The 20,670-nt window shown below is 50.8% G+C and overlaps 5 protein-coding genes across 5 annotated transcripts; 3 read left to right on the top strand and 2 right to left on the bottom strand.

Moving 5' to 3' along the window:
- Positions 1–324: 324 nt before the first annotated feature.
- On the top strand, positions 325–1,672 carry FPOAC1_012890 (uncharacterized protein; the record flags this gene model as incomplete). The annotated part of the gene is made up of 3 exons (XM_044857233.1): positions 325–561; positions 616–1,095; positions 1,145–1,672. 3 exons carry the CDS (start codon positions 325–327, stop codon positions 1,670–1,672), a joined length of 1,245 nt encoding a protein of 414 aa, XP_044701416.1.
- Positions 1,673–4,521: 2,849 nt separating this feature from the next.
- Positions 4,522–10,238, bottom strand: FPOAC1_012889 (uncharacterized protein; the record flags this gene model as incomplete). Its single annotated transcript, XM_044857232.1, has 5 exons — positions 4,522–4,551; positions 5,629–8,115; positions 8,162–9,389; positions 9,476–9,773; positions 10,049–10,238. 5 exons carry the CDS (start codon positions 10,236–10,238, stop codon positions 4,522–4,524), a joined length of 4,233 nt encoding a protein of 1,410 aa, XP_044701415.1.
- Positions 10,239–13,243: 3,005 nt separating this feature from the next.
- FPOAC1_012888 (uncharacterized protein) lies at positions 13,244–13,795 on the top strand (the record flags this gene model as incomplete). Its single annotated transcript, XM_044857231.1, has 1 exon — positions 13,244–13,795. One exon carries the CDS (start codon positions 13,244–13,246, stop codon positions 13,793–13,795), a length of 552 nt encoding a protein of 183 aa, XP_044701414.1.
- Positions 13,796–13,815: 20 nt separating this feature from the next.
- FPOAC1_012887 (uncharacterized protein) lies at positions 13,816–15,633 on the top strand (the record flags this gene model as incomplete). Its single annotated transcript, XM_044857230.1, has 1 exon — positions 13,816–15,633. One exon carries the CDS (start codon positions 13,816–13,818, stop codon positions 15,631–15,633), a length of 1,818 nt encoding a protein of 605 aa, XP_044701413.1.
- Positions 15,634–19,500: 3,867 nt separating this feature from the next.
- FPOAC1_012886 (uncharacterized protein) lies at positions 19,501–20,231 on the bottom strand (the record flags this gene model as incomplete). Its single annotated transcript, XM_044857229.1, has 2 exons — positions 19,501–19,811; positions 19,838–20,231. 2 exons carry the CDS (start codon positions 20,229–20,231, stop codon positions 19,501–19,503), a joined length of 705 nt encoding a protein of 234 aa, XP_044701412.1.
- Positions 20,232–20,670: the final 439 nt, after the last annotated feature.

Below are 20,670 nucleotides of genomic sequence, written 5' to 3'. Positions count from 1 at the left end.
GCTGCTGCTGCCACTAGATAGTACGTTCGTTATCTGAACCAAGCCAGGCTGTGCCCAAAGCTGTTTCACGACGCTCACAAGGCAGACAAGGCATTTGCTTGTTCAGGCGATTTTCCATTGCATACACAAACGAGCGTCATCTGAAAGGTCATATTTTCTTCCCACGACAAACTGCTTAAATAGGCCCTCATAACCCTCGAGCATTAACACCAGTACACTTTCCCAACTTGACGAACACAGATTGCTATCAGAATATTCATCATGGGGGAAACCCTTTTTATTTATTACAATGACTTCATTGACTCGGACAACCTAGCCGCCGCTATGGCACTGTGGAAGGCGACACACAAAAGGCCGGACACTCGCTTGATTTGGATTATAGAGCCTCGCCAAGTGTGCTTTGGACTATCCATGACAGCAAAGCAAGTATCCAGATGCCAACATTTGATACAAGAGCACTTTCCGTCTCTGGGGAATCCTTTCAAGGTGCTTTTGGGTGGACTTATCGAGCAGGTGGATCTTGATAATATCAAAGGTCTCACAAAATCTGATCGTCACCTGGTAAGCTCCCCTTCCTCGGATACCGTGTTATGAGGTTTATTGACTGGAGCATAGCTCAAAATGGCCGCAAAACCAGAATACGGTGCAAAGGACGATGCTGTACTCCATGGACGTCTCACTGCTTGGGATTTTGCTTCCTGTTTAGCCGAGTGGTCGAACAACGACTCGAATGAAGTTTTTGTGGACTTTGAAACCCTAGATGAGATTCGGAATCCCGTGAATCTCAACGTTCACCATCACGAAGAGCTTGTCAATCGGAGCGCAGACGAGCTGAAGGCATACGACAAAATCCTGAAAGAGCCTTTCTCACAGCGAACACAAAGCCTACGGAATTGGTACGAGGGATGCATCAGAAGAATTGAACAAGAGGAATGCAATTCGAACACGTCTGTACAGCCCCTTAACTTGAATGCTGTCCATGACGCAATCGAAGCTGCAGCAAGTGTTCGGTTCTTTGGGGGTTCCTCTTTGAGGATCTTGCGGCAGTTTCTTGATAAAGGACTGGCTGGCAGAATCAAATGCCACTTGCAAGTGGTATGTCTCAAGTTGCGATAGACCAATTCCGTGTACTGACAATTGCCAGGGTTCCTGCGATATGTCGGCGAACCTATTCGCAAATCAGTTCAATATCGCCCTCAACCGAGAGGCTGCCAAAGCAGTGCTTAATCGATCAACAGAATTCCTTAAGTTTACTGTCGTACCTTCACACACAGCGCAAAGTATAAAATACTCAGCACTAGGCCTGAAGAATGTTGGAGGGCATTGCCTAGAAAAGCGAATCCTGGGCTTCAACTGCCGGGAGGACCCCCTCAAAATCGTCGCAAACAACGTCTCATTAGACGGACAATACTCTGGCAAAGCGTATCCGATGCCCGACTTGACCGCGTTCTTATGTGCGCTTATTCCCAAATATATGGAAGGTATGGGGTTCAAATTGAGATTCATAGAAGTCGATGAGAAGAATTCCAATGGCGCACTTCTCTTTAGACGTTCTGATAAGGGGATTGAAATGTACGACTGGAGCGATAGCGACGAGGGGAAAACATTGACGGAGACTGAGATGACGGGAGTTTTTGAAGCAACCGCAAAAGGTGGAGAGCCACTGGTGTAAGACACGTAAGATAGAACTAGTTTGTCACAGCCTGAAGCCTGAAGCCTGAACTGATCCAGTGACCCTGGCCGTGACATAGTTAGTTATGTTGTCACGGGCGGGTCTCGGTAGTACAGGTGAACGGGGAACGCTTCTGGCGGAATCGGTTCTATTGCTACGGATAGGCACTGCAGGCAGGTCAGGCTCTATTGACAAGACGTAGCTCCTCGAGCTACGTTCAGGATCTATCTAGTCGGTGAACTAAAGTCTCAGCGATAACGTATCGCCACGTGATCTGATCCACTTGTAGCTCTAGGGTAGGCTGGTCTGACTTCGAGCTGTGACAATATGTATTGAAGTGAGGTAATGAGATTGATTGATTTAAGGTTGAAGATCTAACTCCAGACAATACATGTCCTTCCTAGCTATGTGTACGTGAATGACAGATCGGACTATCTATGTACCACCTATCATGTTCAACCTCAACAATATGTTGAAGTATAAGCCTCAACGTGTTGAACGGATCGCGTGCGCCTTGATGTCCTTAATTGTATGTGTATTGTTCAACTTTTTTTCCCCCGCCTTCCTTGGAGAGGGGTCTGCTTATTATGCTTTCCTGAATGGGTCTAGGGTCGCCGACAGCTGACCGATAGGTCACACGATACCCCGTGCGGCCATCCTACTGTTCAACACGCCCCTTCAGCGTGAGGGCCTCGCCGTCATGCTGCTCCCTTCTATAGCTCCTCTTCTAGCTCCCTTCTTCTGGTCATAACGAGCTTCTCCGATAAGTCAGCGAGACGTAGCCGCTGCATAAAGAGTTCAAATTTATCCCCCGGCAGAGCCTTCGTAAACCCATCTGCTAACAGCTGTGCTGACGATGTGTATACCACATCTATCCTTCCTTGCGTTATCTCCTGCCTTAACCAGTGGTTGTGTATATCCACGTGCCGTAATTTCGTCCGTAGCTTGATAAGTTCTTCCTTTACTAGCCGTATCGTCTGCTTATTGTCGCACTCAATGGTGACTCGCGATGGTTGGGAGGTGCGTCGCCTTGCGGTGGGTGCTGAAAGGTCGATCTTTATAGCGGATAGGAGTCGACTCGCGAATAGAGCCTCTTTTGCCGCTTGTGAGAGCGCAAGGAGCTCTGCTTCTGTAGTTGAAGTTGTGACAGTGTCTTGTTTATTGGCTTTCCATGATGTGATCCCTCCGAATAGCCTCATTGTGAAGGCTTGAGAACTGCGGCGGTCTAGCGAGTTATCACCGAAGCTGGCGTCTGATGCTACTTGTAGTCCATCCTCCTTGCTTCCTGGCTCTGATCCGAATTCGAGGGGATGGCCTCTGGTTTGTAATAGGTGCCATAGGACACGATCTGCTGCTTTGTGGTGTGAGGGACCCGGGTTCTGGTTGAATCTTGCTAGCCTGCTCGATGCAAAGGCTATGTCTGGCCGTGTCATCACCGCTGCATACATCAGTGTGCCAACCTTGCGTTGGTATGAGTTCGTGCTGCCTGGGCTTGCGATCCCTTCATAGGGCAGGAGCTCTTCTTGTGTCATCGGTATGACCTTCTTCGGTATCGGCATTGTATCGGGGAGCAGTCGCTTCATCTTGTCGATATAGACTGACTGCGAGAGCCATAAGCGGCGCGTGGGCCGGTCTCGGATAACTTCGATGCCCAGGAACCATTGGAGGGGCTGGCCTCCTTCGATATGGTATATCCTCTGTAAGTTTCCCATTAGTTTGGATGCCTCTTTCTTCATTGTCTCAGGGAAGCAGAGGACACAGTCGTCCACATAGAAGAAGAAGATAATGTCGCCGTGTAACCAGCAACAGTCTTCGCCGGGTACTCTCTGGAATCCTGTTTGTATTAGGCCTTTCTCGAAGTGCTTTTGCCACAGAAGAGGCACTACAGATTACAGACAGACTTGCCCACTGTCGCCCCCACAAAATACCGTATCGAGGGATTGGTCCCCTTTCGTTACCTGATAACGTCTGAGGAAGCCGCGCGGGAGCTCTCATACTCAGTAATCCGCAAGGATGTGCACCACTCAATTCAATCAACCGAATGGCCCGGTGGCGGTGAGTTGACCTGGTCAACCACTCTCTCCAGTGGCGTTGATCAATTATCCGTCAAATTGAGTTGAATGGACACTGGTTGAAGTCGTTGATCTCCAAGCTGAGCTATTTCACTCCCACTCTTCCATCCCCTTTTCTTCACATCCCACCTCCACCCATGATCCTTCTTCCGGCCCATCACCACTACCATTCTCGGTAGGAAGTAATGACACGTCCAGGTCGTCAATCACCCCAGCCCGTAACCACGATCGCAGCACTTGACACATTCCTATAATGTCCGCGTCCAGCCGATTTCGTAGTGGCGTCACCATCCGCCCTGCCGCTGCAAACATCCTCTCGCACTCTGCTGACATCGGCTGGATCGTAAGGAAGTCCAGCGCCATTCGTGAAAGACGAGGATACCGACGTTTGCGCTCATGCCAGTATGATATTGCATCTCTAACATCGTTATCTCCATCCTCCCACGACGACTGCCATAATTCGAGCTCGTCAATATCTTCATTGATGTCGTCAGGCAAAGCCGCTTCCTCTTTCACGATGGTGTATCTCGGACGCGTTGGGACCACACGTAATCCGGGAAACAACGCCAGAGGTACTGATGCTCTACTTCTTCATGTGGTGTTTCCTCTCGCAGGCTGGGAGCTGGCGTCGCTAAAGAGGCCGCTGCAAGTGTTGCGGAAGATAACACGTCAACGTCGTTCGTGGAGGGCGCTGTAGACTCCATTCCTTCTGATTCAGAGCGTCCAGCTGTAACACGGTCGCGGAAGAACGCGATCATGGAGCGCGTCGGCACTGATCTAATCGGGAAAAAACCCAAAGGTGGTGAACTAAACCATATTAAGGTTAGTGTGACGGGAAGGGTGGACCACAAAGACTCAAGATGCCAAAACCTCTTCAGGAATCACGAGTCCTATTACCAGCTACCCTAAATCCACCACCTTCAATCCATTCAATCAATGATAACTCAAAATGGATTGATGTTTATGTAATCCTTATTCGATGTTGATTGACGTTGAGTTGACGTTGATCGTCAATCCATTCAACATATTGAAATACGTTGAGTTGAGCACACCCTTGGCTCTGTAACCCACATTTCCAAAACCGAGTTCTTGCCGGCTTTTTACACCGCCTACCAGGCCACAATGGCAGAGAAAAATATTAAAGCAGCCTTTAGAGGAGCCGGACTTGCTCCTCTCGACCCAGAAAGTGTAATCTCGAAGCTCGATGTGCAGCTGCGGACTCCAACGCCCGTGGAGGAGGTAGTTAGCCCCTCGACCCCTTGGGTCTCAAAGACCCCAAAGACTATACTTGAAGCCGACTCTCAGCTTGAATATCTTGAAAGGATAATCAAAAGGCATAAAAGTAGCTCTCCAGACTCGATTCTAGAAGCATTGAGGTCTTCTTCCAAGGGAACAAAGATAGTTATGCATAAGGTTGCCTTATTAGAGGCCAGGGTCCAAGATCTTGAACAGGCAAATAAGATACTAAGCCGGCGGCGGAGGGCAAAAAGAACCCGGCTACAGAAAGGAGGGGTAATGACAGTAGAGGAAGGAAGGCAAGTAATTGATCAAATGGATGTTGATGCGCAGGCGGTGGCTGGACCATCGAGAAGTGGTGGTCAAGGAGGGCCTACGCGAATGAAGGAAAGGCGCTGTGGAGCGTGCGGCAAGACAGGACATAATGCAAGGACCTGTCAGATAGTTGTCGCTATGTCTATGGAAGAATATAGCGATTAATTTTACTTAATTAATAGTCTGTTGTGTTTTTATCGCTATTTCTATCTGAGATGTTGGGATGTTGTGTTGCACCCGCTTATCATGTACGTTAGTTGTATCCATCCACTGCTCCATGTCCGCCATAGAAATCCCCAATACCAAGACTCTTCCTGATAGGCAACCTATCACAACTCTGCTTCCCGAAACAGCTACTTTTCCGCCGCGGCATTCGGGAGGCAGCCAGAGTAAGTCCTTTCCGGCCGCTGTGACCCAGGTGCTGTCTGTGCAGGCAAGCATCGGGGCATGCGAAGATTGCCACGGCATAGCAGAACCGGGGCGAGATTGTGAGCTGCATGTCAGGGGAAATGTACCACAGTCTGTGACAATGCCACGCCCATCAAGCGTAAAAGATAGAACACCTGCATAGCCATGCAATGATACGAGGTCTCCGCACTCGCCCGTCTCGGCATTCCAGATCCGTATCGTCTCGTCATCAGAGCCCGATGCCACCTTTTTCGAGTCGTGCGAGAACACCACCGAGTTGATATAGCTGCTATGGCCCTTCAGCTCTCGCTCGCACTCGCCTGTCTCGGCATTCCAGATCCGTATCGTCTCGTCATCAGAGCCCGATGCCACCTTTTTCGAGTCGTGCGAGAACACCACCGAGTTGACATCGCCGATATGGCCCTTCAGCTCTCGCTCGCACTCGCCCGTCTCGGCATTCCAGATCCGTATCGTCTCGTCATGAGAGCACGATGCCACCTTTTTCGAGTCGTGCGAGAACACCACCGAGTTGATATAGCTGCTATGGCCCTTCAGCTCTCGCTCGCACTCGCCTGTCTCGGCATTCCAGATCCGTATCGTCTCGTCATGAGAGCACGATGCCACCTTTTTCGAGTCGTGCGAGAACACCACCGACCTGATATAGCCGGTATGGCCCTTCAGCTCTCGCTCGCACTCGCCCGTCTCGGCATTCCAGATCCGTATCGTCTCGTCATAAGAGCCCGATGCCACCTTTTTCGAGTCGTGCGAGAACACCACCGAGCTGATATAGCCGATATGGCCCTTTAGCTCTCGCTCGCACTCGCCTGTCTCGGCATTCCAGATCCGTATCGTCTCGTCATAAGAGCCCGATGCCACCTTTTTCGAGTCGTGCGAGAACACCACCGAGTTGACATCGCCGATATGGCCCTTCAGCTCTCGCTCGCACTCGCCTGTCTCGGCATTCCAGATCCGTATCGTCTCGTCATCAGAGCCCGATGCCACCTTTTTCGAGTCGTGCGAGAACACCACCGAGTTGACATCGCCGATATGGCCCTTCAGCTCTCGCTCGCACTCGCCCGTCTCGGCATTCCAGATCCGTATCGTCTCGTCATGAGAGCACGATGCCACCTTTTTCGAGTCGTGCGAGAACACCACCGAGTTGATATAGCTGATATGGCCCTTCAGCTCTCGCTCGCACTCGCCTGTCTCGGCATTCCAGATCCGTATCGTCTCGTCATGAGAGCACGATGCCACCTTTTTCGAGTCGTGCGAGAACACCACCGACCTGATATAGCCGGTATGGCCCTTCAGCTCTCGCTCGCACTCGCCCGTCTCGGCATTCCAGATCCGTATCGTCTCGTCATAAGAGCCCGATGCCACCTTTTTCGAGTCGTGCGAGAACACCACCGAGCTGATATAGCCGATATGGCCCTTTAGCTCTCGCTCGCACTCGCCTGTCTCGGCATTCCAGATCCGTATCGTCTCGTCATAAGAGCCCGATGCCACCTTTTTCGAGTCGTGCGAGAACACCACCGAGTTGACATCGCCGATATGGCCCTTCAGCTCTCGCTCGCACTCGCCTGTCTCGGCATTCCAGATCCGTATCGTCTCGTCATCAGAGCCCGATGCCACCTTTTTCGAGTCGTGCGAGAACACCACCGAGCTGATATAGCCGATATGGCCCTTTAGCTCTCGCTCGCACTCGCCCGTCTCGGCATTCCAGATCCGTATCGTCTCGTCATCAGAGCCCGATGCCACCTTTTTCGAGTCGTGCGAGAACACCACCGAGTTGATATAGCTGCTATGGCCCTTCAGCTCTCGCTCGCACTCGCCCGTCTCGGCATTCCAGATCCGTATCGTCTTGTCAGCAGAGCCCGATGCCACCTTTTTCGAGTCGTGCGAGAACACCACCGACCTGATATAGCTGCTATGGCCCTTCAGCTCTCGCTCGCACTCGCCCGTCTCGGCATTCCAGATCCGTATCGTCTTGTCAGCAGAGCCCGATGCCACCTTTTTCGAGTCGTGCGAGAACACCACCGACCTGATATAGCTGCTATGGCCCTTCAGCTCTCGCTCGCACTCGCCCGTCTCGGCATCCCAGATCCGTATCGTCTCGTCATCAGAGCCCGATGCCACCTTTTTCGAGTCGTGCGAGAACACCACCGACCTGACCCAGCTGCTATGGCCCTCGAGAGTCAACAAGCATGCATCCCAGTTTTCCTCAACCTTTGGCAAATTGCTTATCCATTTTGGAATAAAGTTCTCGAATGTCCTTCGCACAACACTCTTCCTTGGGACAAAAGCCAGGCAACAATAAATCTGCAGCGGCGTTTCAGCAGCCACGGAAAAGTAGGCCTGAACAAAGCGCTCTGCATCAGCCACAAAGGTCGAAAGGCTCGAGCCCTCTAGGGTCTAATACCTGTCAGCGCGGCTCAGGCTCTAAGACACAGACACAAACCTCTACCCATCTCGCAAGTAACCTCAGGGTGTCAAGACATTCCTTGACTCGTCCGAGCAAACTCATCGCTTCAAGCCAATGCAGGAAGTGTGTGGTCAAGAAGCCATAAACATCCTTGTCATCGCTAAGCTTGGGTTCACCTGACGTCTGATGATACGCCCAGTGCATGCAAGCGTATTGGAGCTGTGAGGGCATCCTCTTCTCTAGTTGCCCAAAGTCTACTGAAGATCGACGCATGCCTGGGAAAGGTAGACTGCATATGTTCTTCTGCAAACCGCCGCGCATAATGCGCAAGCAGTGTTTTGCTAATATCTGGTGAGTATGTCTTTCTTCTACTCGAAACTCGGCCAACTCTCTTTCTTCCAGGCCTACGAGATAGTCCCGGAACGATAGATGGAGCAGTCGCACTGGCGCATCAAGAGTTTCCGGGATATCCAAAACCGAATGCAACGCACTTAGCCTAGTCGTTACCTTACTGACGTGAACATCGAGAAGTAGCGCAAGAGCACGCATTGACAATGGGTTAGCCAGTGTGACGATGGTGCCGACGATAAGGCGAAAGCTCTCGATGATGTCCAATCTCTCGCTTCCCGACCTATGAAGTACTTGTTGTCTTAGAACTGGCGAATATGTCATGTCGAGCTTAGAGCCTTGGCCAGTACCTGCGACGTTGAGCACGCTCTGCAGAAGCTCATCAGGGCTTCCGATATATCGGTCGTTGATGAATCGGCAAAGAGTAGCGGCGAAGATAAAGAGAGGCACCGCCGCTTTAGTGAGCTTCCCGACGTTGGCTTCCCCAGGCCAGTCCATAGGTAGTTTCAGCTCTTCTACTGCATCCGTGTTGAAGTTGTTGCGAATGTTGGCGAACTCGTGCCGAAGAAAGACAGATATGTCGTGCTCAATGATCGGCAGCGGGATTTTGTGCAGTATCAGATCTTGGTGGGCATTGCCGATGGAGGAAAAGCCAAGACGGATGGGAAGCTCGGGTCTACTGGTAACGAGCACTCGGACACATAAAGGACCCGCGAAGCGTAAGTTGGAGAAAAGTTGAAGAATGAGCTTGATGTCAGCATCCTTCTCGCACTCATCCAGCGCATCAACAACAATAAAAACCGATGGTCGAGATAACGACGTTGCCGTCGCTTTTAACAACGGCTCTCGAACAAGCTTCTCAAACTGCTCTCGAACAGCCTTGTCAGCAATCGCTGGATCAGCATTGACGGCACTCCTGATGTACGGCGCAACCGCCGGGGTGCTCCAAGCCAGACAACGGGCCACTGTAGACACGAACTTGGACAAGTTCCCTCGATCGACCTCTCCTCTCTTGAAAAGAAGCTCGCACCGAGATCACCCTGCTTGGATCGCGAACGAGCGACAGTCCGCGAGATGGTCGATTTTCCTGTTCCAGCCTTGCCATTTAACCAGAATATTGTCTTTGATTTAGGGTCATCAATCCAGCAGTCGATTTCTTTGAGCAGCTCCTCACGCGTGTTTGGCAAGCACGTCGGGTTGTGTTCTTCGGCATGGGAGTCGAATGAAGCTCCTTCCGCGGCAGGCAGTTGACTGAGAATCGTTCGGTCATCGACGTTCTGAAGGATTACACTAAGTCGGGCTCATGTTAGCTCAGCCATTGTTCTCCGAATTACTTTACTTGCATCTGATCAATGTTCAACGCCAAAGAAATACTTCCTCTGCAGCGCTCCAGGGTTTGAATGACTCCCACGACATCTTTGCTTTCAAATGGCCATTTGAATGCACGCGCACCAAACCGGCTCATTGCCTTTCGGTGAGTCGAAGGTCGGAGCCGATGTTTAAGCTGTTCTAGCGTTGAGTGAGCATCTTCTATTGAAGATAGCAATTGTTGAGACGCCTTCAGCTCCATCCCACGAGGCTCTTTGAGGAGAGCCTCGAGCTTCTCGGTCGTGTTCTGAAAGGCAGCAACTTCGTCATGGAGCCTATCGATATCATCCTTGGCGTTCTTCACCTCCCGGGAATATTGCAAACATAGGGAAAGTACCTTGGCCGAAAGATCAACCACGGCGATGATGCTCGACGCGATGCCGAGCGCTTCTGCCATTGGAACTGGTCACTATGTTCACCTTCAGGTTCGTTGACAACAGCAACGGCGGCCTCCATCGTGCGGGGTCGACGAGGCTCAGTCCTTCCAAATATGCATGTTACACGTGACTCAAGCCAATCAGTAACGCCATTGAAGCAATCATAATAATTCGCATCAGCCAGGTGGGAGCTTTGAGTCTTCGTCGCGAGCAAAGAGCGGCATCGCGTTGCAACCGCTATACAAAGTTCGAAGGCGGTGGTTGAGTATGGCTAAAATCATCGGACATTCTTTTAGCGTGACGCGTCCGTCAAAAAATGCTACTGAATATTCCTTCCCGACCGTTTACCTAATCAAGGATAGTGGTCTTTCTTAACCATGTCTCTTATCGTTGCTTATCGATAACGGCTTCACAATGAGATGCAAGGTCATCAAAGGGAAGTGGGGCTGCTCTGCTTTTAGCCCTTCTTTGAATGAAGGGGTCACCAAAAGAAGGACAACGAGATCAAAGGCCAGTATGATGCAGCTTTAGCTTTGGCCTCGACTGCCGATTCATGTGTTGATGACCTTTGCAAGATCATTTGGGGCCAACGACGTTTTGTTATTGGAAGCCTCTTAGACAAGAGGAAAAGTAGGGGCAGGCGAAGCTGGATTGGAAACCATGGCTGGTTCCTAGCAGAGTTGAGGAAAGACAATACGTCCAGTGGGGATATCTGGTGTTTCCGGCTCTGCGATGATAAGAGTGCACCGCGATTTTTTAATGCTCAGTCGACATCATCGGCATCAGCTCATCTTTTCAAGTTCGTGGTACTTCTCATTTCCGGGCTATCACTAACGGTTCTTAGAGCTCACGGGATCACCGAGAACTTTGAAGCGGGTTCATCTGGTGACTCTTCAGTTATCGATCTCCAGAGAAATGCATCCAAGAAACGGCCCGCCTCTTCTTCCTTCCTTCTTCCTTCCTTCTTCCTTCCTTCTTCCTTCCTTCTTCCTCGAGCAAAGATGACACGGATTAGAGAGCTCTCTGTTGGTTATATCGTTGATTCTAATCTCCCCTTTACTACCTTTGAGAGTACCTATCTGCAGGAGCTGTTCCGTCAGCTGGACTCTGATCTTTATGCTCAGGTGCCCTGGGGTCGAACTGCAACCAAGAAAGATCTAGAAGACATACCCGTTTCAAAGAAAGCGGCTGTCAAGGAGGAACTCAATAATACTGTTACCCAGATACATCTTAGCTTCGACCTCTGGACCTCTCCCAACAGATTAGCTTTTATTTCCATCTTTGGTCACTTTATCGATCGGAGACACTTATATCAAAACAGGCTGCTGGCTTTCAAGAGGCAGGTCGGATCTCACGCCGGCGAAAACATCGCTTACACCATAAGGAACGTGGTCCGTGATTGGGGTATCGATGGTAAGCTCGGGGTCTCGATCTGTGATAATGCGGCCAGTAATGATGTTTGCTTGCGAAACCTCTACACAACTCTCGATGCCTCGATAACTCGAGCGGACACGGAGGCACGAAGGATGCGATGTTTTGGTCATATTCTAAACCTTGTTGCTCAAGCCTTCCTCTACGGCGATGATGCAGCTTCTTTCGAACTTCAGTCTGAGGCTTATGACATGTTAGAGCGGGTTGGAGAAGATCTCGAACACTGGCGAGCCAAGGGTCCAGTTGGGAAGCTTCACAATATTGTCAAGTTTATCCGAGCCTCTCCGCAACGCACCGAAGCTTTCAAAGCACATGCAAGGGAGCAGGAGGAGGTAGACACATATAAGCTTGCAGAAGAATCAACTGCTGAGCTTGAAGTCATACAGAACAACGCTACGAGATGGAACTCGACTTATATGATTAAGCGTGCCTTAGTCAAGAGGTCTGAGCTCAACAGCTTCATTCAGGAGTTAGGGCTAGAAGCAGACGCCTCGAAAAGGGTTCCTACAGCTGACATTCTGACATCTGATGACTGGAAGGTCCTCAGGGAAGTTAGTCATATCTTGGAGCCGCTCTACAATATGACGATGAGAACACAGGGATGGGGTACAAGCGGGGGCCACGGCCGGCTCTGGGAAGTCATGACAGGAATGGAGTTTGTCCTGGAACATTTCGAAGACTGGAGGGTTCTCTACGAGGATCAAACTGCTGATTCGGCTGCAGAAGAAAGGTATACAACCCAGGGAGAGGAAGCTGGACCGGCCATGGGTGTGACACCAACACTTCCGCGGCAACCGACAGTCGGACAAATCCGAGAGCGACCCTCACGGCAGTCACGATTACCATCACGACTTCAAGGATACGAAATTACACCATTGTGCCGCCGTCGCGAAACGGCTCTTCCAGCTCGTCCACCCGCTAGCTCACAGTTTAATGAAGATGCACTTCCTGTACATTCCCGGGAAGACTACCTGCAGAACGATGCTCGTTCGATGAGTAATATTGCCAGTATGGAGGGTCAGGAGCGCGCTAGTATTAGGGCAAGTATGAATAATGCTTGGATTAAGCTGAACGAATACTATACTCTCCTCGGACGATCGCCTCTGTTTGCAGCTTCTGTTGTTCTGAATCCGGATCTTGGCCTCCGGTGGCTGGAGACCAATTGGACTTCCCCAGAACAGCTACAATGGCTTCGAGATGCAAAGGACGGCATCAAAGTCTATTTTGAGCGTTGGTATTCGAGAAATGGCGATGATGTCTCTGAGAGTGCCTTCATCACGCCCTCGTTGACGCCCCGACCTGAGCAAAGTAGGTTTGAGCAATGGATAAAAAGCCGGCAACCTAAGCTCTCAGCAACAGGCAGTGAACTTGAACGGTATTACAGGCTCGAACCAGAACAGGTAGATGACCCCATTCGTTGGTGGATTGACCATAGCAATGCTTTCCCACGATTGAGTAGGTTTGCACTGGATGTTCTTGCTATTCCGGCCATGTCAACCGACTGCGAGAGGGCATTCAGTCTTGCGAAGCTCACTGTCAGCTCACAGCGACATGTATAGGCACTCACAGCGTCATAAGTACGATTATCGGATGGATGGCATACGGAAAAGGGTACCGGCAGAAGAACGGGGGGCAGCCGTCGATACGATGGTCTGACGACGAAGAGGGATTATTTCACATGGGCGAGCACATCAGCGTCGAGGATTTTACCCGCACACTGCGCGATGAGGTTACTGAGGCAGAGAAGCTGCTAAATGGGCTGTTTGGTGGGGTGTGGCAGACAGTCAGTAAGAAGATCGATATGGGTCGGATCGTCGATAATATGATACGGCTCGGGGCAGGTCAGTCATTTGCAAGCAACCCGAAGAACAAGTGGCTGGAGGCCGGGCCGGCAAAGGTGATGCGGCTGATGGAAGCATCGATATGGGATGCTGCGAGGGTCCGATGGAAGCGGCAGCGTGTTAAGAGGTGGCTTCGAGACTTGCGGCTGCTACGAGAGACGCTGCTTGTGCTTGTGCATACATGGGGTGGGCTTCCGGGAAGGGGACCAGAAATTACAACATTACGGCACTGCGATTCGTGGCAGCTGATCCGGAACGTGTTCATACTAGACGGGCAAGTCATGATCGTGACTGATCGTGACTGATCGTGACTGATCGTGACAAGATGAAGGCAATCCGTGATAATGGCCGCAAGGTAGCACGGTTTATCCCCGACCGGATCGGGCGAATGGTAGTGGCATATATTGCATGGCTACTTCCGACCAAGAGGGTACTACGGCAGGAATGTCAGCTTAACGAGCCGCATGGAGAGCAGCTTGAGTATATGTGGAGGGATGGCAGCTCGTCGGTATGGGAAACCGACCGGCTCAGTAAGAAGCTTGCTCATGTTATGCAGGCCGGGACAGGGGTCAGACTAGGGGTAGGACGATATCGGGCGATTGCAATCGAGATGGGACGGAGGATTCGAGGACTCGTGATAAGGCAGCTAGAAGGTAAGATGGATGATGAGGATAAGGATGAAAATGTCGAGATCGACCCGATCACAGGTGAGCCGGTTGACTGTGGAGGAAGCTGGAATATCGTGTGGGATCTACAGTCGACACACGGAACACGCATTGCAAGGCAGCACTACGCCGTACATATCGGCTTCCCGGGCAAGCTGCAGCCGGAGATGATTGCGACATTCAAGGAGATCAGCAAGCTGTGGCATCAGTTTTTAGAGAGTGCAGAAGAAGGAAAGGAGAAGAAGGTACCGAAACGCAAGCAGGGTAGTCAGAAGACCGACAAGCAGCAGCAACAACAAGAGCAGCAGCAATCAACTAATAGTCCGGCCCAGATGACTACAAGCAGCAAGCGAAGAAAGACTACTCAAGAGGAGGAACTGGCTCAGAAGAAGGAGATGAGTGAGAAGAAAAAGAAGAAGCTAGAGGACGAGATGGCGGATGGGCTGCGAAAGCTGCTTGGACCGAAGGCGACTTGGCGATCCGACAAGCAAGCTGAGAGCATGCGATCGATTATGGCGCTCAAAGCAGATCAGACGGCAATTAACGTACTGCCGACCGGTGCCGGCAAGAGCATACTGTTCATGCTGCCGGCCGTGATGGAGGATACAGGCACAAGCATCGTGGTCGTGCCGTTTGTTGCACTGATGGACGACTTGGTCACGAGAGCAACAGACATGGGGGTCGACTGCATCCGATACAGGTCATCGATGAATTCGGGGCGAGAGGGCATGCCGAGGGCAGCACGGTTAATCGTCGTCAGTGCCGATATCGTGTCAAGCGCCGAGTTTTCCGGGTACGTTGACGGGCTGTCATGTACAGGGCTGCTGCAGCGGATATTCGTAGACGAATGTCACACTGTTATTATGGATATCGGCTACCGGGCTAAGCTTGGCGAGCTAGTAGGCTTACGTCGGTTCGGCTGCCCGTTGGTACTGCTCACAGCAACGCTGCCCGTTGTGCTAGAGGATTGGTTCCGCGGCGAGATGCTGGCAAAGTCGGCAATCATGGTGCGGGATCGGACGGTCAAGCTGAACTGCCGCTACGAGGTTCAGCAGGTCAAGCCCGGGCGCGATGCTGTCGAGGATCGTACGGTTGAGGTAATCAAGCAGCTAGATCAAGACATGACGGGTCGTCAGAAGGGGGTCATATACTGCCGGTCCAAGAGTCAATGCGAGGCGATTGCTGACGAGATCGGCTGTGGGTTTCATCACAGCGGCATGGGCGAACAGGACCGTTACGAGGTGCGGACGGCATGGATAGAGGGCCGTAACACAAGCCGATGGATCGCAGCAACAACCGGGTTAGGGACAGGCATCGACATCGAGGGGATCGTGGCCGTGGTTCACATGGAGAAGCCGTACGGGCTCGTTGATTTTGTGCAGCAGATTGGCCGAGGAGGGCGCCGGGCAGGCGAGGTAGTCCGGTCCGTCATCATACACAATGGACAGCGGCAACTAGAGGATCAACATCGAAGCTAATAAAATGACGACCTGAATCCATTGCACCCCAACGGATTCAGGTCACCCAGAGGTTTTCGTCGCTAAAATGCACTTCAAGTAGATGCATCGATCCATTACATCGAGGGAAGCTTATATATGGCTTGCCAGCCTACTGTACCAATTACCCCGCGTATTAGGTCCTGATACATGATTTGATGGCCCGTGCCCGTCAAGTATTCATATTGCGGCAGATCAGATGGTTTACATATTCGTGCTTCTAGAAAAGCGTACATTCAGGTCTAACCCCTTGCTAGCATCCAGGTATCTATATAACGCCCCCATTTGATCTAAAATCATCATTGAACATTGAAGCACCTCAGGCACACGCATTCATCCGTGGACCTCTCCAACTGCCCAATCACCAAGCCTCAGTCTCAGTAGTCGAGACAGATCAGTAGACCCATCTGATCGAATGCCAAATTCCCCGACATCGCTCAGTATGTCATCAATGTAGTCCCCCGCGGCAGAAAGGTGCAGGATATGCGCGATAGCACGATGAACGGCAAGGAATCGAGATGACGGTGGATCAATGCTCTTGTCCTCAGTAAGGAAAAGGGTTCGAGTAACTGGGACATCTTCTGCAAGACCAGGCGGTAGAAATGTGCCTATACGATATGTATGCGGTGTATCTCCGACAGGCTCGAAATAGACACGAAAGTCCCCAAAAGACACATGATGACTTAGAGTCAGCGTTAGAGCATTAGACGGACGATCAATGTCGATTCCCTCGATCAAGTGGACAACGCCACTGTCAAACATATTAAGTATCGCCAGTGCCGCTACTTTTGAAGAGTTCTATCGCAGAGTCAGCGCGAGCAAGATTGTGGGGTTCAGAATTCTTACCAGCTCTTTTGAAGAGTTTAGCTGAGTGAGGGAGTGTGGAAGAATGTGTGCGACCTCCAGATAGTCGAACCTTTGCCCTGGATCAGCCAAGGGAACGTCGTCTTGGTCAACAGCCTTATTGCCACCATGTTGCTGGAAGCGCTTCAGAGCTTCAGCCAAGGTTCCGATCAACTACACCAACTACACTTTTCGACCCAGAGTAGTGTAAGTGTAAATTATGTAAGCAACTGTCCGGTGTGGTGGGTGTAGTGTGCTACACCAGCGCCTTTGGTGGATGTAGTTGACGGTTGGTTTGTCGTACACTTCGCTCACGTGACTTGCGCTCTTGATCATGGATGGTACTTGCCCAGCCTACTACCCCTCACTCTCTCCCTCGTCGCCCTGAGCCCTCAGCCATGCCGTTGCTTGTTCTGCTAATTCGCCATCACTCATCCCAAGACCCTCATAAATCTGCTCTTCCTTGCGCCACGAGATCAACATCGGATCCAGTTCCTTGACGATCCCAGCCCTATACCATGACCGCGATACCTGACAGATGGAGATAATTTGGGCATCCAGAAGGCTTCGCGACGGCACCGCCATTCTTCCTGCAGCTGAAAAGAGCCTCTCGCACTCTGCAGATATTGGCTGAATGGTCAAAAAGTCCAACGCCATCCGCGAAAGTCGAGGGTATTTTAACCTCCTTTCATGCCAGTACGTAATAGGATCGCGAACTCTCCTGTCACTCGCTTCGCGGCTACCTTGCCATGTCTCGTATTCATCACCTTTGACTGCTTCATCGTCTGAAGAGTCGTATCTTGCCGGCATATGACGACTGTTGGCCTCGAATGGGCTGAAGAACTTGCGTCTTTTTGCTGGACGTTGGTCGTCTGACTCGTCTGCTTGAGAGAGGATATCGGAATTCGCGTACTCGGTCCTCTAAACTCGGTAAACCATCTCCTTAGCCTTGTCGACCCATTCTGGATGGGTGTCCCAAGTGTGCTTGAAATACGCCCACTTGTATGCAGGATGGAGAGCAAGACCGGCATAGTAGATGGGTGTTTCATCTAGAGCTGAATAATACTTTTCAAGCTTGTCCTAGGCGAGATTAATCCCGATCCTGAACTATTCGGCGTCGGGAAAGCCTGCTGCAAGCAATTTGTATTGCTCTAGTTTCGAGAGGAGCTCTTCGAAACCTAGAATCACATCCCATATGTTACCATATGAGCCCAGAAACCCTCGCCTTCTCTTTCTAACTTGTCCGTCACCCTCCAAAGTCCTCGCTACATTCTCATAATGCGTCAATATCTCCTCCAGGCACTGGAGGGCTTCCCAGTCGCTGTCCGTTAGCTTGTTCTCCTCCTCGCAGATACGTGGCAGTTTTGCGGACTTCCTGACCTGACCCGTCCTCTTCGACCTATTCTCATCTTCCCACTCCTATTTGTACTTTACCACCAGTAAGATAAGATATGGCCGAATTTTGAGTGCCCTACGGATCATGTACAGTTGGGAAAGCCAGCGGGTATTATTGTCTCGCACCACGGTAAGTGGCTTCCTTGATCGTTCCCTTAACGAACTGGCTTTGCTGATTGCATCTTGTTGAAGATCTCGCAGCAAGTACATCAATCTGCTGGACCGAAAGATGTCATAGACAAGGTTATGAAGCTTCCCAACAGGGCCCTTGCTCCTCCATGATTCCCAGTCTGCTTCCGGCAGGGCCGACGCGCCGGAGAGTTGCTCTTCGAAAGCGCTTGCGTTCTTGCCAAAGAGCAACGCCTTTGCTGACAAGTTGACCGTGTGACCGAAACAGCGGCCTCGGCGAGACGCACCAGTGAAGCCTAGTTCACGACCAATGGCCCCCATCGCTGTATCATTATTCTCTGCGTTGTCAAGCGTGAAATATCCTACTTTCTCGGTAATCTGGTAGGCTGTCAAGATATCAAGGACTTGAGCTGCAATATTCGATCCACTGTGGCGTACGGAAACCTCGGGCACACCCAGCACAATCTTACGGGGCTTGTTGTGCTCATCTCTGAAGAAGCAAGCGATTCCGTACAAGGTATGCCGGTTTCCCGACGTCCAGCCATCGAAAGAGATGTGAATCAGGCCGGGAGATTGTCGAAGGACGTCGATAACGGTGTGGCGGTGTCGTTGATACTCAGTGATAATCCTGGTCCTGAGGGTATCTGCAGATAAGTGGCCACCACGTATTGACACTGATGGACTAAGATAATCGAATATGGCTCGGAGATCTTCGTCTTCGACCGTGAGAAAGGAAAGATTACTCTTAACGATCCATTGCATCACCATCCGTTGAAAATGGTCCCTGTCAAAGTTCTTGACGAAGGAGTTCGCCATGGCCTGCTCCCGCGGCTTTTCCGGATCGAGCGTCAAGGTATCAGCTATTGAGCGGTGCTGCTTCTCGACGCTTTCCGCTTTCAACTGCGTCGAAGACTTCGTCTTGCCCTCTGGCGCCCGAATATGATGTTCTTTGAACAGATGTTTGCTGGCATTTTGAAGACCAGTATGTGTGAAGTTCTTCGGCTGGGGGACTCGTTGGTGAATGCAGAGTTTGCATACCCATCTTCGCTCATGAGCCCGCTGGATATCATACCCGTAGTCCCAAGTCCAGGAGGAGGTGTCCTTTGCGCGCTCGGAGAAGAGCCAGCCGCGGAAATGACGAAACAGACGTTCTTCCTGTAGCTGTTGGGCATCAGCTAGTAACGTTGATGGTGAAAGAATTGGTGGAGAGGTCTCAACGACTTTGTCTTCTAAAGGATCGGCCATTACGGGAGGTGTGAATGCGTCAAACAGATCGATGAAAATTTGGACCTGTACGGGAAATTACCCCAGGATATCCTCTATAACTACTGGGGGCCCGAAAATAAGTTAGGAAATACTAAAGTCTGTGTGGCCCTGCCCTCACAAAAGACAGTACCTCCTAACAGGGTGGATCCAGATGTCCAAAACTGGATACCTTGTCCCACTAAAAGTCCACCGCTGCAAAAATCCACTACACCTACATCAACCAGGGTCGCCGATGTAGGGTAGTTGATCACGTCGAGGGTTCAGGTTGATTGATGTAAGTGTATGAGTAATACACCAATCGATCAACCGGTGGGTTTCGGTGTAGTTGATCGGAACCTTGGCTTCAGCCCTGCCGAACTTGCGTGAAATAACACAGCGATACCGGTCACGTATGAGGCAGGCACCTCTCAGACTGGCTAGGCGCTCTGGCGTCCCAGAAAAGACATGGTCCTGGCGTTGAGTTTTCATAACAGCTGAGTGAGATGCTGGCGTAGGTTGTGGTGTCTTTTTGGTTGATGCTTTGACTTCTGAGGTGTTAGTGATAGGCCCGTACGTGGGGCCATACGCGGGAGAAAGAAGTTGTCGATCAGGTAGTCGGCAAATTCATACAAGTGGTTCTTCAACTCGCTTTGGTACGTGGCATCTTCAAAGTCGATATCCTCTTCAGCTGAAATTGATAGTTTCAAAAACTCAAAAACAGCGATCAAAACATTATCTTTGGACAGTTGATTGGTGGAATATTCGTAAGTGAAGAGTACAAGCTTCACTCTATCGTATTGGTTTTGACCTCGTTTAGTGTCATTACCATCAAAATAATTGATGACTTGATAAAACCGACGAATAGCTGAGGCGCGATGAGACTCGGACAAGGGCTCCCGCGATGAGAAGTCTATGATACCCTCTAGAGACGATTGATGACGATGAAGTGGAAGAGCGGGCGGCGCCATCGTGTCAAACACTTCGTGTGATGATGTGGAGTTTTCTTTGTTCAATTCGTGCCATTGCGATTACAAAAACGGGGCGACTTCGGAAAATTCTCGGATCAATGATGAACCGCGCCGTTGGCGCTAGGCGTACCTATCTTAGGTACCATTAAGAGGCGATTCATCTACAATCGGCCACCCAGTGCTACAGTCCAAAACCAATTGTACAACAATTGATTCAATTTACTCCGCTTTACAGGGGTAGACTTGAATTTCGAAAAATGGACTAGCGTTGGGGTACAGTTTTAATATAGGGTCGATTTGGATTTCTCATTGGTGCTTGGTTACACGTTCAGGCAAGACAACACTTCAACAGCAGCGCGTCAAGTTCTGACTCTGGTTTATCAGCGCGTGACGAGCATTGGTCATACCTCTCGATCCCTCAATAGTCTCAACCTATCCT

The sequence above is a fragment of the Fusarium poae genome, assembly GCF_019609905.1.
Source record: "Fusarium poae strain DAOMC 252244 chromosome Unknown contig_1, whole genome shotgun sequence".
In the NCBI taxonomy this organism is placed as follows: domain Eukaryota; kingdom Fungi; phylum Ascomycota; class Sordariomycetes; order Hypocreales; family Nectriaceae; genus Fusarium; species Fusarium poae.
This window is presented reverse-complemented; position numbering and strand designations above follow the sequence as displayed.